At 31.1% G+C, this 17,350-nt stretch overlaps 1 protein-coding gene across 6 annotated transcripts in view; it reads left to right on the top strand.

The window, feature by feature from the left end:
* Nucleotides 1-17,350, top strand: part of Syt7 (Synaptotagmin 7) — a 169,701-nt gene that overhangs the window by 50,046 nt on the left and 102,305 nt on the right. The window contains exons 1-2 of one of the 6 annotated variants that reach the window (XM_072896353.1): nt 12,871-13,253; nt 13,885-14,058. The exons of 4 other annotated variants lie outside the window; for them this stretch is intronic. In XM_072896353.1, the coding sequence (XP_072752454.1) occupies nt 13,957-14,058 (102 nt within the window). In that variant the 5' untranslated portion in view covers nt 12,871-13,253; nt 13,885-13,956. Of the gene's footprint in view, nt 1-12,870; nt 13,254-13,579; nt 14,059-17,350 lie in introns of those variants that run through there. One more of the 6 variants, XM_072896354.1, reaches the window with a different exon arrangement.

Here is a 17,350-nt window from a genome sequence, read left to right as displayed (position 1 = left end):
CGGCATGATTTCTCTTATCGCGTATAAGTTTGGCCAGTTTATGTGCTCTGTGCAAGGCCAAGCACCGATTCGTTTTGCGGATCTCTCCCCAAGGTACTTGGTAAATTATTATTTGAGAAGGGACGACCGTGGAAAATTTGCAAATCTATGAGCGGAAAATGCACGAAAAATTGGCAATATTTTTATTAAATCTTCGGTCGATGGATTTTCTCTTTGAAGCCGAGTGATATGTATTGAACACGACGATAAGAGATTTGCGATTTAAATATTACATTCATGAAGCTGAATTTACGACCTATGTGCTGTTTTGAAAATATAAAAAACTAATAATTATGGAAATTAAATATGAATGAAGAATTTTCACAGTTTGTGAAAATTTTTATCTTTTTTATCAATGCTAAAAAATTCATTTAAAATATTGTTTCCTCTGGCTTATTGTAATTCAATTAATTTATGTGTTTATTCACATATAGGTATTCAGTTCAATTGTTTTGAAACTCGATTAAACAATGAAGTACATTAACACCCAAAATTTACACGCCTGTACTTCCTATTTTGCATATACACGCGCGAATATTACTCATTATTATAATTATACTAAAATCTGATAATAAAAGTCCGTCTACTATATTTCTGTATTATTAATTAGATTATACGTATAGCTATATATATCGGGGCATTTATTATATTAATATACATACAAGAGAGAGAGCGCTACGTAAATAGTAATTTGTTTCTATGCTTTAATATTTCGGAGCTCGCTAATTAATTTTGCGATCTATAGAGATGTATCTTTTGATAGAATATATCTTTGAGATAGCTAGAGGATTGCGCTAAAAAAGACGCACAATTTTCCACTCTGAAGTTAATTAATGTAGCGTGAATTTCTTTTTCTTCGTAATAAGAACGGTTAAGGATTGTCCGAACTTGGGCGACTCGAATTTGCAATCGTGTATGATATATTCAACGGACGTGAACCGAAAATGGGGTCTCAAACGAGCTACCATTCAATGGGCACACGAAGGATTTTCCGTGGGTTTACGACGTCTCAAAAGGGAAGTTATTCCTACGTCGTCATCTCCTTTGGACTTTCTTCGCGTATCCGGGGAATTCGCGCGTATTTCTTTTTATCGGAGTAACGGAAGCGTTTCGCTCGGCCACTATCGCTCGAACACTTGGAAATTACACCGGCACAAAGGGAGCTCCTTATGTTTTTTTTTTTTTTTTTTCTTTGTCGTAAAAGCTTAAGCTTTCTTGATTTAAAATCTCGGAGGCGCTTTCCGATTGGCCGCGCCTCCTTCCGCGACTTGGAACTGTGTACATTTATTCTCTGGATGATGGAAGCCGCTGCGCTTGACCCAATTTCGGTTCTTTTCATTTGCAGGTGATGTTTGTCAATTATGAATAAGACATTTTCTCCAGGCAGGTTTTAGCAATCCTGCCTGTCTTTTTCCTCTCTTTCGCTTTCGCGGCCGGGAAAGTTTGTCGTTTGCTCTTTAGCCAATGTCCCGTTATTTATTGTTCGAACAACGTTCGACATGAGAGTCGCTCATAAATACGCGGACTAATTAAAAGAGAAGTGGTTAGATTTATGGCCGTGCGCTCGTTTGATTAAACTCTGGATCCCCTTATGAATCCGACATTACGTTGTTTGCAAAGATATCAGTTTCTGTTATGACTTTAAACTCGCGCGCGATGAGAAAGAAATGATAAAACGCGGAATATATGTATATATTCTATTGAATAATAATATAATGTATTTTGTAACATAATATAATATTAAAATATATAATATAATAATATTTTATAGGAAAATATGTATATATATATTATGTTTAATATTATTATTAAATATCTATATATTTTTCGGTTTAAAAATAATTTCATTTTCTCTCTCTTTCGTGTCCCATTTCTGCCAACCAATATTATTTTTGCTGACTGTTATCTCATCAAACTATTTTCGAAATTATATAACGGTGATAAATTTTTAAGCAGATATCTCTTAGAATTTAATAAAAGACCATTTTTTCCGACAGAGAGATTTTTCATTGTTTTCCACAAATTCTCAGTTTTTATTAATACTAATAAAACTAAGAAAACTAATGTTTAGCACCAACAGTGAATAAAACTCTTATTTATAGAATATAAGTTAAGTGCATACTTAAGAAAAAAGTAAGGTAAGTGCATTCAAGATACAAGTGCACTTGTATTTTAAGTGCACTTATTTTTTTTATTGAATAATGTGGAAAAAAAAGAATGTATATTAATCCCCCTTTGTGGACAAATATATTATTCGCTTTTGCAAAAGTGGGCTAAATTATAAAGGAGTAATCGCTATATATATAAGGATTACGAAACACATAAATAAGCATTACGATACGAAATAAGCACTTTGTTTAATCAAATTAAACTTTCAGTTAATTATTGTAAATAAATACGCAAGTTTTAAATATACCGTAATCCTTCGGAGCATATCCAGTTTACAACACCTGATTATTATTACTATTATTATTACTATTGCGTCATTTATATTATCAGTGGAATCTACGTTGATATTTTGCGAAAAAGAATTTCTTTCTCTCGAAGAATTTTCTTTCGACAAATGCTATTATACTTTTTGTAATAATTTCTCATTCTCTGATATATATCGAGCGTGTATTTGTATCGCCAGTAACAGGATCGGTTCCGCCAGTTTTCCGCAATGCGATAGGTTTACGCTCAGGACTTATCGTTCAGCCGGATTTCCAATGACGTATGCGCTTCGTCATGTAACGATCGTCGCGAATTCCGGTGAAGAATTCGGAAAATGGAGATCAGTCGTTCGATCAGCGATATCGAATTTATCACAATATGCATTATATCCATTACAAAATCGTCCCTTTAGTATATTGTATATATATATATATATATATATATATATATATATATATATATATATATATATATATATATATATGATCTGGGACCCGTTGCATAACGCGCAGAAATTCTCGTCCTTTAACTGCATATCAGCTTTAAATGACACCAGCTGCATTATAATACGTGCATGATTTTCGGCGCAGAGAGACGCGGATGGTAGTCCGCTCGGTGTATAATTAATCCACTCCGCACAAGCAGCAATGAAGCTGTGCCATTACATATGATGTGCTTATGGTTGCAATCCCGACGCGATATGTATATATTTATCGAGACATTAAATAACTCGGTGTTTGGCGCATTATATCGAAGAGGCGCGCGTTAAATTATCAATTTAGCGGCGAATTAGCGGCAAATTTTCCGTTTCGCGATCGACGAGAAGAGAGACAGAGACAGAGAGAGAGAGAGAGAGAGAGAGAGAGAGAGAGAGAGAGAGAGAGAGAGAGAGAGAGAGAGAGAGACAGACAAGCTTTTATCCGCAAAACCTCGGAAGTAATAAATATGCCGCGAGAGTGGAACGAGTTTGTGCGGGAAACGGAAGCGCATTGCGCGCGCCGGTATCTCACCATGTTGCATCCAAAGAGAGAGAAAGAGAGACGATGTACTAACAAATCCATCGATCGAAGCGAGGTACTCGGCTTTTTAACGACATGTCAATCCTCGAAGCCCGCCCGATAAAAGCGGTAAATGTTCTCGGTTTGTCGGCTCGCGACAGACGATTATAATAGAGTGTTTCACGAACGATGGTCTCCGGTACGTATCTCCGGATTTTTTTCAAGCAAAACCGGAAGTTTTAGAATAAAAATGATATAAATAACATTTCAATTAATAATATCAAATAACGTATAAGAGGTATAAAAAAATTACAAAGATATTTATAACAAGGAAGAAAGAAAACTTCTAGTATATAGAGAGAGTGATAAGTTTCAATATATTTTTTCTTTATTTTTTTTTATCGGTTTCGGAGACAATTTTCATGATAACGTAAGGATATTATTGCTGTGTCAAGAGTCAAAGAAAGAAATAAATGTAGCACTAAATTATTTTTGCGATTTATTAAAACACTTAATTTAACAAAAAAGAAAGGAAAAAGTTCCACAAGCAATTAAGAAATTCTACAGTTGCCAATTGTAACGAGGCACGGAGTAACGGGCACCCGCAATAATTTCTCAGAAACAGCAAGGTAGAAAATTTAGATTGAAAGTTTTGAGAACTTTTAATTCCAATGTGTCCGTTGCGAACATTTTTTCTTTTTCTGAAAGAAATGTAATTGATCATCAGTTATGAAGAAACTGTATGTATGTGATAATTTTTCTTATGTATATTCTACAATCTAATATATTTCTACGTAAATAAATTAGTAATAGTTATACAGTCTCGTTTAAAAATTAAATATAAATAAAATAGAAAAATATTTGCGAGCCAACATCGGACTTTGGATGTGTACCTATATTTTAATTGATGTTTAATATAAATAAAATTGTACGTTTCGGCTCTTTGTTTTGAGCCATTCTTAGTACAATTAATATAATACATATAAATTCAAATGCTAAAATACAAAATCAAAATGTCTTACATAATCATAATTGTGAGACTAAAATATACATGATAAATTAAAAGTCAACAGATAAAATTATATGATAATCTAAAGTCGGCGAATAAAAACATGTGTGAAATGAACGTAGTTTTTAATAAATCAAGGATGTCAAACTTTAAACGATGTTATGAAATAAAAAAACAACAAAGACTGTACACATCGACTGACCCAGAAAGTTTGATATCCTTGACTTATTTAAAAACTGCGTTGACACATATTTTTATTCGCTGATTTTAGATTTTTCTTCTTCCTTTAATTAATAATTTAGTCTGACGGTTATGATTATTAAGACATCTTGATTTTGTACTTACAATAAGTGGCAAAATTTATGTATATATTAATTATGCTGAGGTTAGTCCATGAAAGGACTCGAAATTTTATTGATATTGAAAGTTGGTTAAAATAAAGATACGCGCTCAAGGTTCAGCACTCGCAAATGCTGTTTCTTTTATTTATATTTAATTTCTACGTAAATTAACATTTTGTGTTTTCAAAAACCGAATTGTATCTTTTGTTAAATCTGCGAGAACGCATATACTCTTACAAAGATAAAGTACAAGTTTGTTATACATTATATTTACCAAAATATCAAATCAATATTTACCAAAATATCTATCAATATTTGCTAAATCGCACTAGATAATGCTAATTCTGTTCAAATCAAGAGAATTTGCATACAATTATGCCAGGGAATTGTTTTCGTATTGATTAACAGAATACATAATGTTTTTTTTCTATTCGATATATCCTCAATTTTTTCTGTTTTAAATTTACATGAATATAAAGTAGTACGGAGAATATTTAAATAGCTGCGTAATATTGCAAAACATGCATAATGAAGTGAAATATTTTTTTTTCGCTTTCAGAGAGTATGGTTATTTTTTTTATTGTTATGTTAATTGTGTAGATCTCAAAGAGAAACGCATAATGATGTGATAACAAGAAATAAAAGAATTGAAAAGAAAATAGTTAAACTTTTGAATTTGTCAAAGATGTTGATATGGAACAAACATTTATTTATAATTATAAAAGAGTACATAACGTATAATTATAAAAGAGTGTTTAACGTTATTTAATTTTTTATCGCACTTACTTACAGTGTGACAAAATACATCTGTTGACATGTGTAATGTATAAATTTACAACGTGTACGTGCGTACAGGAAATTGATCGTAAATATGCATACATAATGTATAATGTATGCTATTATAGAATTTATTTATACAAAATAATTTATACTAAATAATGCTTTCAAAATTACAATTATTGTTATTATGGATTTTATCTTTTGCTCTTCTTGTGCATTAAAAAATTTCAACCGTGGTAAAATCTAGATGTTGCATCCTAGATCGATAATTTTATTGAAAGAAATTATTTTCCGATTATAATGTTATTACATATTTTTTGTCATTGTTTGTCTTTACTATTATTGAGTTTTATTACGATAAATTATGCATGAAAAACTTTTTTAATTATGTAATTTTGATGTAAAAGACTCGATAAACCTCTGTCGATAACTATTTCTCGCAGAATAAATGAATTAGAGTAATAAGTATGCTTCCTTTAGGGGTTGCAAGGTGGCGGTATGTGCCTACGTTGAATAGAAAACATTAAAAATGTACCTAGACTGATTTCATAAAAAGTACATATGTATATATGTATATATATAAATAATACATATGTATATGTATGTACAAAGAAATTATTAGTTGCATTAATTATAAAATTGCGATAAAACATTTTAGATGAGAAATTGAAATTTTAAAAATTTAAACTTTCTCTTAATAAAATGGACAAAAATATTGGATGGAATATTAGAACGATCGTCGATAATGAGCATGATTGGTAATTATCTTTTAATTAGTATATTTTAAAAGTTTTAATTAATTATTATCAATGAAGATTGTGAAAGAAGTAATCAAGTGTTTTATGGTGTTTGAATATTAATTCTTATTTTCTTTAGGCGTAAAATGGAAAAATTATTTTTTAAAGTAGATAACTCTCTGTTTATATTAAAATCAAAACAATTCTCTTTTTCATCAAAATTCTGAAAAAAAATTTATACTCGGAGAAAAAATTATTATTACTTATTTAATACAGCATTACAGCTATATACTTTGGTAGAAAAAATTTGGAAATTGTTTTCTTATCATGATATTCTTATTCGACATTTTTGTTCATAAAAAATCTATCAAAGCATCAATTTCTAAATTTTTAACGAATGAATGAAGAAAATTGTGTTGATATGTGGGTATAACGTGTGTCGGTGATTTCGTGCGTAATTTTGTGCGTGTGTGTGTGTGTCATCACCGACACACATGACGTTGTTGATGGTACTGTAATTTCACACTGAACAGTATGGTGTACATTTACACCATTTTACCATTATTCAGTGAAATCAAAGCATCATCAATCACACAATCATGTATGTCACAGATGGATATGTTCAAAGTTGACTGATAATCCATTTATTAAAATATTGATGTCGCCGCAGAATTTCTATTTCGTGACTGTTTGATTTAGCTCTTTTAACATTTACTTTTTCTCTATCATAATTTTAGTCTGCAATTTTCATTTGTAATCTTAGTGCTATTTTCGCGAAATCGTACCTGCGATAGAGACATTGTGAGTTTAATTCGGGCGCTAAATCGTTCGATTTCCATTTCATGAAAAGTCTCAACTATGCTCGTTTAGATTTGCATTGGCTCGCGTTACCCGCACTCGACGACTGAGATTGAGCGTTAAATCAATTTAATCGAGTTGCGGATTATCGATTCAATCTGCCATAAAAAGTTATCAGTTTTATCATATCGCGCGTAATGCGTATTGCGCGTTTCTCATGGCTATCACTAAAATATGACCTCATACAATCGATTTTCCGACGTCAGTCATTATACGATACAATGAAACAGATAGTATTAGTCATTTATATTATCATTTTATTATCGCGTTTATCGCAATACAAATGATGCGACAATGTGCGCAACACGGTTTATTTTACTAAAATTTGCAATATAATAAAACAATATATAATGATAATATTAGTTATGCGTGACTTTATACGTAACACATATATAAATAGATTGACTTATTAACATAAATTAATTCAAATAATATAATTAAAAGCTCTTTTGCGTTGATCATATATGAATTATAATAAAGATGCAGTTTTAAAAAAAAAAAATGATATTTTGTACACGACAGTAATATATTTTTTTACATGCAAATTTGATGATGAGATTTTGTAACACACAATTAAGGAAATTAAATATTGTTATAAAAAGTGAAACATAGAATATATTAGAGAAATTAGCATTCATCATTGTATTATTTGCTTGCATTTAAAAAAAAACCAATATCGATTTTTCAATTATATTTTAGCGATGTAATTTTGAGAGAAATCGGAATAGAATGAATTGCAGAAAATAAAATAAACTTTTAATAGCTTATCCGTATACATAAATCTTGTGTAGGCGTGATATGTTACTACGGTGCGGAAGATACCGTAGCATCCAAATTTTAGTCACGATTTTTCGTCACGCTACACTTCCGCCACATGTTTGACGATAGTTTATGATATCACGTTGCTCGTATTATTACTATTGATGTTGGTATTTGAATTGTGCGTGGAACATTTCATCGATGGAATTGATAATTGAGGCGACCTTTAACCAAAATACACAAAATTTAACACTCGAATGTTTGTTTCCAAACTATCTAAAATCTAAAAGATATGTGGTGAGACATAGTTCTTTGAAAATTCGTTATATAAATCGGACTTTACAAAATATTGAAGTAAAATGTACAGATTTGAACATGGCAAATATTAGTGCTTTCTCTCTCTTTCTCTTTCAAAATGACTCAGGAATCAAATGTGACCCTTGACCTTCAAAAAAAGTAGGCAATTCAAACTTTACTGTTTGTAATGTAAAAGTTATTATAATCCTTGATATATTATATAATAGCGTATAATAGGTGTATATTAAAGGTTGTCGTACACAAATTTGCAAAATAAATATAAATAATTAAAACATTAAGAAAATTATAATATGAATAAATATTCTTAATATGAATTATTATTATCATTATATTGAACAATAACAAGTTCTTAGTATTAATTATTTTACTTTTTTATTTACTTGCGCCAATGTAAATTTGTGTACGATAATCTTTTGTGTATACCAGTACACACCAGTGCAATCCAATCGAATTTGTTGTAAATTAATATCATCTGATAAATTGGTATTGGCAAGGTAATAACAACTGATAGAATTTTTATCTTGACGTAAATTGGCAAGGTAATAACAACTGATAAAATTTTTAACAAGGAAAAATCGCATTAGAATTGCAAATTGATCCAAGAAGAGAGAGAAATATTTGCAAATTCAGGCTAATTCTCTGTTATATCGTATACGTTTCTTAAGCAAAGAAATTTTGAAATCTGTGAGCTCTTTCTGTGAGTAATCCCTCTTTATTTTACTTTATTCGTCGATTTGTCAGAGGAGAAAAAACAAAGGCTTGTTAAAAACTTTAAGTTACCGATTTGATTAAATCCGATATATATTTTTTAGAGTATTTTGTAAATTTTGACAGTTTCCTCCGCGTTTCAAATGCATTTGATTCAGTGTTGATACGCTCCGATCGGATCTTCATTAGCATATGGATGTAGGCAAAGGTAGTAATCACGTAATTGGCTTTTCGGCGGCGAGCGGAAACGGAGCAGGAGAGGGAAAGGGATGAAATTCTCGTAGAGGTTGATGCGAGTTGTACGGGGAATAACGAACTGGGAATAACAACTGGTAACCCGGTGGTGGCCTCCGAAGGTGCGCGAGATGTTCCGGAGAGGACCGAAAGCCCGCCGTTCGAGTCAGCTGCAATTCTCACTCGCGGCATTCGCCGAGTGGCAGACGAGAAACACCGGTCGAGGAGACCTGTGGGAGAGCCTGCGGGACGGCCGGGAGGGGTGCGCGCGAGGGTGCGGAAAGTGGGGCAGGCGGGTAAAGGGAAATTGGGTGAGGGCGAATGCGGAGATAGATAGCGTGACGATATCATCGAGCGATGGCGAAGAGCGTTGCGCTCGCATTCTGCTTTGTTATTTGAAGGCGGCATTTTTTTTAACACCCCACAGCAGGGGTGCGCTATCGGTGCGCGATAAGTGCTGACATCTGCGTGCCACTATCGGGGTATTCTCTCTCATGCAGGTCACTGTGACGTTTCTTCACCGCTGTCGAAGTCGCGCGCGCGCGCGCGCGCGTGTGTGTGGAGGGGTGGGTGGGTATGGGTGTGTATGACGTGCCTGTGTGCCGCGTGCGCGAATGACATTACGTTCGCGTATTTACGTTCGCGAACGTAACTGTCATTCAACCGTATTATAATGCATACCAATTGATGCACACGCGTGAATTGCTTCCGTGCTCCGAGATAAACCAGTTTACCGGAAATAAAACGGAGCGATTTAATTACGTCGTTAGATCGCACGCCGCAGCTGCTTCCGCAACTGTGATGGGAATCGGAGTTGATTTTTCTTCACGGCAGTAAATGCTCGGCGCGAAACGCGAGGTGTTTCTATCGGTGGTGCAATTTAATTGATACTCGCCAAGTCTCATTTCTGGCGATTTGCCAGTAACCAGCGGCGGAAAGGCCGACCGATGGGAAATTTGGCGAAGCGGAGTGTGCTAGAGCAGATGATTGTTTTCAGATGCATATTTCTGGGCTTTTTATTTTTCATGAAAATAAAGACGCAAAAAATAAGTGAGAAAGAGAGAGAGAGAGAGAGAGAAAAAAGAAGGTGTTTGAAGTTATTGGTTACCATTAATAATGTTCTTTTTTAATTAATAAATTCAAGATGTTTACTTACAGAAGATTAGTGTTAAAATTTTAACGTCTTTCTTTCTTTCTTCCTTTTTAGAAGAATAAACAGAGTGTAGACATACTTCTTTTTTTTTTAATTTTTACAGGATACGTGATTTTTATTTTCCAAATTTATAAGTTGGTAACTTTACAACTAATTTATTAATTTAATCGTATTAAAATTATAAAGAAAATTATTATATAGCACTTTTTAAATATAATCTATAATGCAGATTTAAAAAATTTAATTAAAGTTTATTGAAGAATTTTGTGAATGACGACGTTTTCATTTATTTTTAGAAATAATAATGTAAAACGAGCTTTTCTCGACTTTTACCTATGCAACCTTAATTCAAAAGCAAGTGTGAATAGCGACACACAAAGGATATCATTCTTTGTATGCTATGCAGGATATCTTACGCATAAATTTTAATAACAACAGGTTTTTATATTTTCAATTTTTTATTGTATGTATTATGTATGTTTTTTATTATATTTATTATATTATGTATATTCATTTAAATTGCACAAAATTTAATGAATATCTTGTCCGTATTATTAAAGAATTTTTCTATGAATTTTTAATGAATGATTAAGCAAGTAGAAAGTCTGAATAAATTTTTATTAGTAATATTGTTGTTGTTATTTGTATAATCGACAATTAATAATTTTCAAACGTGACAGTTTCGAGATCGAGACGGAGATAATAACTGTAACATCGTGTTTTCATAAAAATATTAATTTATTATAATTATTAAAATTTTATATAAGGAGCGTTTGAAAAGTTATTGTCACTGTCGTTGAAAAAATCGAAAGTGCATAAAAAAAACTGAAAAAATTATAAAAGACACTTGAGATAATACTTAATTTTTTCACGTATTTGTCAGGCGCATTCAAAAACTTATCGAAACGTATAATGAGTTTTAAAATTCTACTTTCGAAGTACTGCACGTTCAACTTTTTTAACCATGATAAGACATCTTCTTGAAGCTCTTCGTCGGTCCGAAAGCATTATTCACCCACAGTAGACTTGAGGGAGGGATAAAAAATAAAAATTCAAGGTCGTCAAGTCTGGTGAGTACGGCGGGTGAGTCTCATCATGTGAGGAATAACGTTTCCACCATAAACTCGATATAAACGTATATGAATTTGAACGGTCAAATAATTTTCAGCTGCTAGAAAAAACGAATATTGGCACACACGTCACAATTTCTGGACGTTAACGCGAGTGTCCATTCTTTCGTCTTTCACCGAGTCCGTAAATGTTGACCATTTGACTTGGTTTTTTTTTTCTATAAATTATCAAACATACCTTATCAATGTCATACCACATCAATAGTCACAAGTGGCAAAAATAGTGAGAAAAAAATAGTGGCAATAATTTTTGAAATGCCCTCGTATATTATATACAATATAATTTATTAAATATAAAATTATTTTATTAAAGTTTAACTTTAATATACATATAAAGAGAAAACAGTCAAATCTGCTCTCTCGACCGCGAATATATCAATTTATATAAAAACATATTATTTATATTAATTACATAAATTATATTAATTGTTTATTTTGTTTAGTATAATTTTTTAAATATTTTAAACATTTTTTAATATAGACATTATATAGTAATGTTTGATTTCGAAGTAAATGCATCTTCAAACAATCAAAGAATCGTGAGATATTTCAATGACCGTAATCTTCGCGGTAGAACTTTAATTGGGTTCGAATCTTTACTTACCCTTATGCATGGCGGAATGCCAGGAATTGTGTTGGAATGATTTATGGGAGGAAAATCTCTCGTTCGTGCTGCACTTTATCTATATTTTTGTCGATGATTTATTTTTGTTCCGGTGATTATTATCGCATTTTAACGATCCATTAAAAGCATCAAATTGCTTTTGCATTCAAAATCACAGTCTTTGTGTAAGTGTCGTCAAAAACATTATAATGCATTTTTCTAGCTGATCGGAAAAGTAATTCTTGAAATTTGCATTGTCGATTATATTGTAATTGATAATACAGAAAGGAAAAAAATGTGAATTTCTATGGATTTTTTATGAATTTTTAATCAATCTACATAAGTAGGTATAATCTAGTATAGAAAAAAAAACATACGCACCAGAAAAATTATCTTCTCATTTTAAGAATATTTCTTATCTTTATAATATCTTTCTCTAAAATAAGCGCTAAAAGAATCCTTGTTAGTTTAATAGAGAAAAGAGTAGAATAGTTTCAGATATTCTTAACATGTAAAAATATACTGAATTCCTCATATACTGAATGAGATATTTTTTTTATCATTATGTTATTTAACATTTGGAATTATTAATTCCAATGATAATAAAAAACAATTTAACAAAATAGACATTTGCTATTCATTAATTTTGACAAGTTAAATGTACAGTACTTTTTACTTAATTTATAAATAAGGTATTTAAAAAAAATATCACGTAATAGAAAAGAGAATAGAATTTTTTTGATCCAACAGAAAATATTTCTACTAAATTAGAGTGGAAAAGAAGTGAAGTTAGTTTTGAAAAATAGCGTAGGTAAATCATTATGCGAATTTGTAATATATTTTCGCAAAGCGAGTAATTCGTACGAAATTAAGCTTAACGTTTCTGCTTTCTGCCATCAATGTAATGGCCCATCGTGAGAATTCATTTTAACGATCTCATTTACTGTCGAGTTAATACATTTTTCAATAGTGCTCATGTTCCAGACTCAATTAGTAAACGATACTTTTTATGTGCTGCGTTAATTATTATGTTTTTGTATCATATAGATGTTAAAGTTGTGAAAAAATTATTGACATCGATACGCAGTAGTGTGGGTAAAAAGGTGAAAGAGATGTAAGAGTTACGACAAGTATGGCTGCTGTAACAAATGGGTACGAAACTTTTGTCAGTTTATCGAACAACCCATATGTTATTTTTCCAACAACTAAAGTAGTATCAACAACAAAATAGTGTCTGTCTATAATATTATAATATTGTTTATTCTCGTAACTCCATAGACAGCTTTGGAGTTATCCATCTTTTCTAACTTTTCAAGATGCACAACTTGTTTCTTGCCTCTAGCAATCACAAAGATATATTATTGTAAAAAATTTATGTTTTCTACCAAGAGTAATTATTCATACTGTTGATAGAATTATTTATTCGTATGCATTAAAAAATTTGAAAGCACTTTAATTTATTTTGAATGAAACTCATCTGAAACGCAAGAGAGGAGATTAAATATCTGTAAAAAGTTTTTAATTTGGATGCAAAATTTTCTACGCTAAAAAAATTAATCTTTTTGGTCAACACGCTCTTGTTTATAACACATATCTGTTTATGTATTTAAATCTTAAGAAGACATATGAATTGTGTCATACATAAAGAGCGTTGTCCGTTCCGGTTGTTAAATATCGTACCGTAAGATAGTACGCCTCTGGAGGAAGGTAATTCCGATTTATCTTACTTAAACCAGTTGCAATGTACGTAGCTTTAAGAGAATGCTTCTCAACAAAATCGCAGAGTTTTAAAGGGCTTATTTACATAAGTGAAAACTTGCGCTAACGCGTCTTTAATAACTCAAAGAAGGAAAACATGGTGTACATGGGACTCGCGGGACAATACTTTTCGGAGCTGGATCCGAATTTCAATGGCCCGCCAAAAGCAGTCGATCCAGCTGTCCGTTCCCGCAAATTAGTAAGTAACAAATTCGCACGATGACAGTTTTAAATTTAGTCTTAATAACGTCATTTGTTACACGATTAACGACATCAATTTCATAGATTTTTAGTACAATAAATTTTTTTCGCCAGAAAAATGTATTTATTTATAAAGAATTAATGTGAAGTTTAAGCAACAGCTTTTAATTATTTATTATCTTAATAAAAGCATTCTTTATTTATTAACATGATTGACATATTGAAAATTTTATGACGCTAATGTTTTTAATAAAAATTTAATTTCGATCTCTTTTATATCTTGAGCATTACACTCGGATTAATTTAAGTTTTATTTTTAAATTATATACAACAAGTATATATATGCGCATACACACGAATGAAACTGACATCTCTGTATTTTCTTTAGGTTTATAGCTCTACTGTTTATACTGATGAATACTTTATCGGCTTGCACGATGTTGGAAGCTATTATTGTCTCAGTTCTTCTGACATCTTTACTTATTCTTTGCATTTATTTAAATAAATGTACATACAAGATGTGAGAGAGGAATATCGTGGAGATCTTTTTCTCTTTTTTCACAAAAGGATATTTTAATTAAAAATATAAAAAATAGATTAAAAATTATTTCTCTAACATTTTGGACCGATATTAAACATTTGTTACAGAAATGTATCTATTGCACAAAATTGGAAACAACATTTCCAAGGCGCTTTATTTTATACTTCAAACGCTAAGTGCTACTGTGAAATGTACATTCGTAATAATATAGAACAATAGCATTCCCTTTCACTCGGAGATTCTTTGATACTCTTCTTTAATGCATAAAGTCAGATAATTTATGATTTAAAGTGTAAAGCTACGTATAACTTTTTGCGCTGTAATCCACATTAATTCTATTTTCAATTTTGTATATTAAAGTATTAATCTTAAGCCACCACGGCTCAATGTAATTTTAAACAATAAAATGAAACCATCATGTGCTTAATTTTTTTTGCAGTTAGTAACATTTAATACATAATTGTTTTTACTTAAACCAAGTGAACATTTTACTTTGATATTTCTTTATATTGTTTTATACTTTATTTATTAAATGCAAATTATTTTATACGCTATTATTTATTATGATTTTTATATCGTGTAAATAAAATTTTAAAGTGATATATGCGGTACATATTTATTTCATTGCGTGCGGAAAAGTGGTTCTCGTTTTGAGAAATTAAAAAAATATAAAAATAATTTATGATATTAAAATTCGCTTATTAAATTATAAAGTTTTTCCATCATTTTATTGTAAAAATGAATACATTCTACGTTATGACAAGATACACAGGGTGTACAATAATTGGTGGAAAACCTGCTAATGGCAAATTCTTGAGATCATTTGCAGACGATTTTTCCTCAGCGAAAATGTCGAGGTATCAATAATTTTCGAGTTATAAGCGATTGAAAAAAAGACGCTTTTCGCAAACTAAACTTTTTGAAGTTAAAAAATTATTAAAACTACATTCTTTAGTTACTTTCAAATAGAGTTTACCCTAGTAGAATTTTAATTAGATATATAATGATAAAAATTGGAAACTTGCAAAAAATGATGACGTCTCTCGATATTTTCGCTGAGGACAAATCGATTTCTCAAATGATCTCAAGAATCTGCCATTAACAGGTTTTTCACCAATTACCGGACACCCTGTAGATTCAAGCATTTATAATGTACAGCTATGCGTATGACGCAATATCACTGTACGATAATTATCGCGTCAATACATCCTGTGTAATTGATCAGCTTTTAGCGAACGGAAAAACTGATTGCAGCTGTGTCGCGCGCATTTAAAATTGCCTGAAAGCCATCGTTGATTAGTCACCAATGATTGCGTGCCGGTATTTTCTCTGTCCGCAAACTGTAATCACTTTATCAGCCGATAATCGTGTTTAAATAGGACGCATGATGTAACAAATTTAAACGGTACGCGTTTGTGGTGAGAAACGGCTTTTCATTTTAGAGTGCACTTTGTTCGCTCGCAAAACACATCCGGACAGACCCATAATGTTAATGAATCCGGATGACTCGTATTACGTTATTATTACAGACCTTGTTCGTTTGTTAACGAACCTTGTTCCTACAAGCAGCTGGTTTACATCTTCGTGAATTTAATTGACGTAATCGCCTTGTTTGTAGTCGCAAAAATAACTCATGGTTTTGAAAATTAATTATATTTAGTATTTTATTAATGCGTTCTCTCTGGAAAGGAGAAGAAGAGAAAGGAGTGGGTTAGATCGACGCGAGGATAGGAGAACGTATGTCTGTGGAAACCCATTAGGTTCCGAGAGAGTTGTGATGTACGTGACACATTCTGTAAGCTAAAATATAGAGACGGCTTCTTTTAAATTACGGTTTAGTCTGAACATCATTGGAAAAATGCGTCTAAATTAAGGGCATACGTGACGCACGAATACAGCGGATGTGTCTCGGAGAAAAAATTTGCATCATTTATTAAATTGATGTAAAAGATTTGCATTACAAAACGATATTATATACAGGGTTTCACCTTTCGCATTAATTTAATAACTATGAATTTTACGTGTAATTATAACTCTTGAAAAAACTACAGACTTTATTTGAAAATAATTAAAATCTTAAAAAATCTTATATAAGGGAGTAATGTATTTTTCAAGTAAAATTATTTAAAATGTTCTGCGCTGGCTCGCAAATGCTAATTTTTTTTCTATTTTATTTATATTTAATTTTCAACGAATCCCTACAAACATTATTAATTTATTATTCAAAAAAAATTAAAAATCTCGACATTTTAAATTATCTAAAAAGATTAAAAATCTCGGCATTTTCCGGGACACTCTATATATTTGTCGCATTCGTTAAGTAGATAAAGCAAAATTAATTTGCAAAGTGCTAACAGAAATAGAATTATGTTTGATGCTATCTTTAATAAGCTCAACATTTGTCGAATATATAAAATTGGATTTAAATTTATAAATAAAAATGATTAAATCTCCCTTAGATAACAGCATTTACTTTGAATTAGAATTTAATTAATTTGAGTGAGTTTACTCATAAGGATGATTCTTATCAATTCATGTAAAGCAAGAAAATTATATTAATGTGGAATAATTTAAGGATATTTTTAAACTTGTAACTTAATATTGAAAAATGCCTGAAATATTGATAAATAATTTTAATTTTTTAAATAATTTTCATGAACGATATTATCTACTAATCTAAGGATTAAACACAGATATTCAGGAATGTCCCGATCAATCGACCGCCGTCTTTTAAACGACGTCACGTGTC

This window comes from Anoplolepis gracilipes, chromosome 7, assembly GCF_047496725.1.
Source record: "Anoplolepis gracilipes chromosome 7, ASM4749672v1, whole genome shotgun sequence".
In the NCBI taxonomy this organism is placed as follows: domain Eukaryota; kingdom Metazoa; phylum Arthropoda; class Insecta; order Hymenoptera; family Formicidae; genus Anoplolepis; species Anoplolepis gracilipes.
Note: the sequence above shows the minus strand (reverse complement) of the source record. Positions and strands in the feature narration are given on the sequence as shown.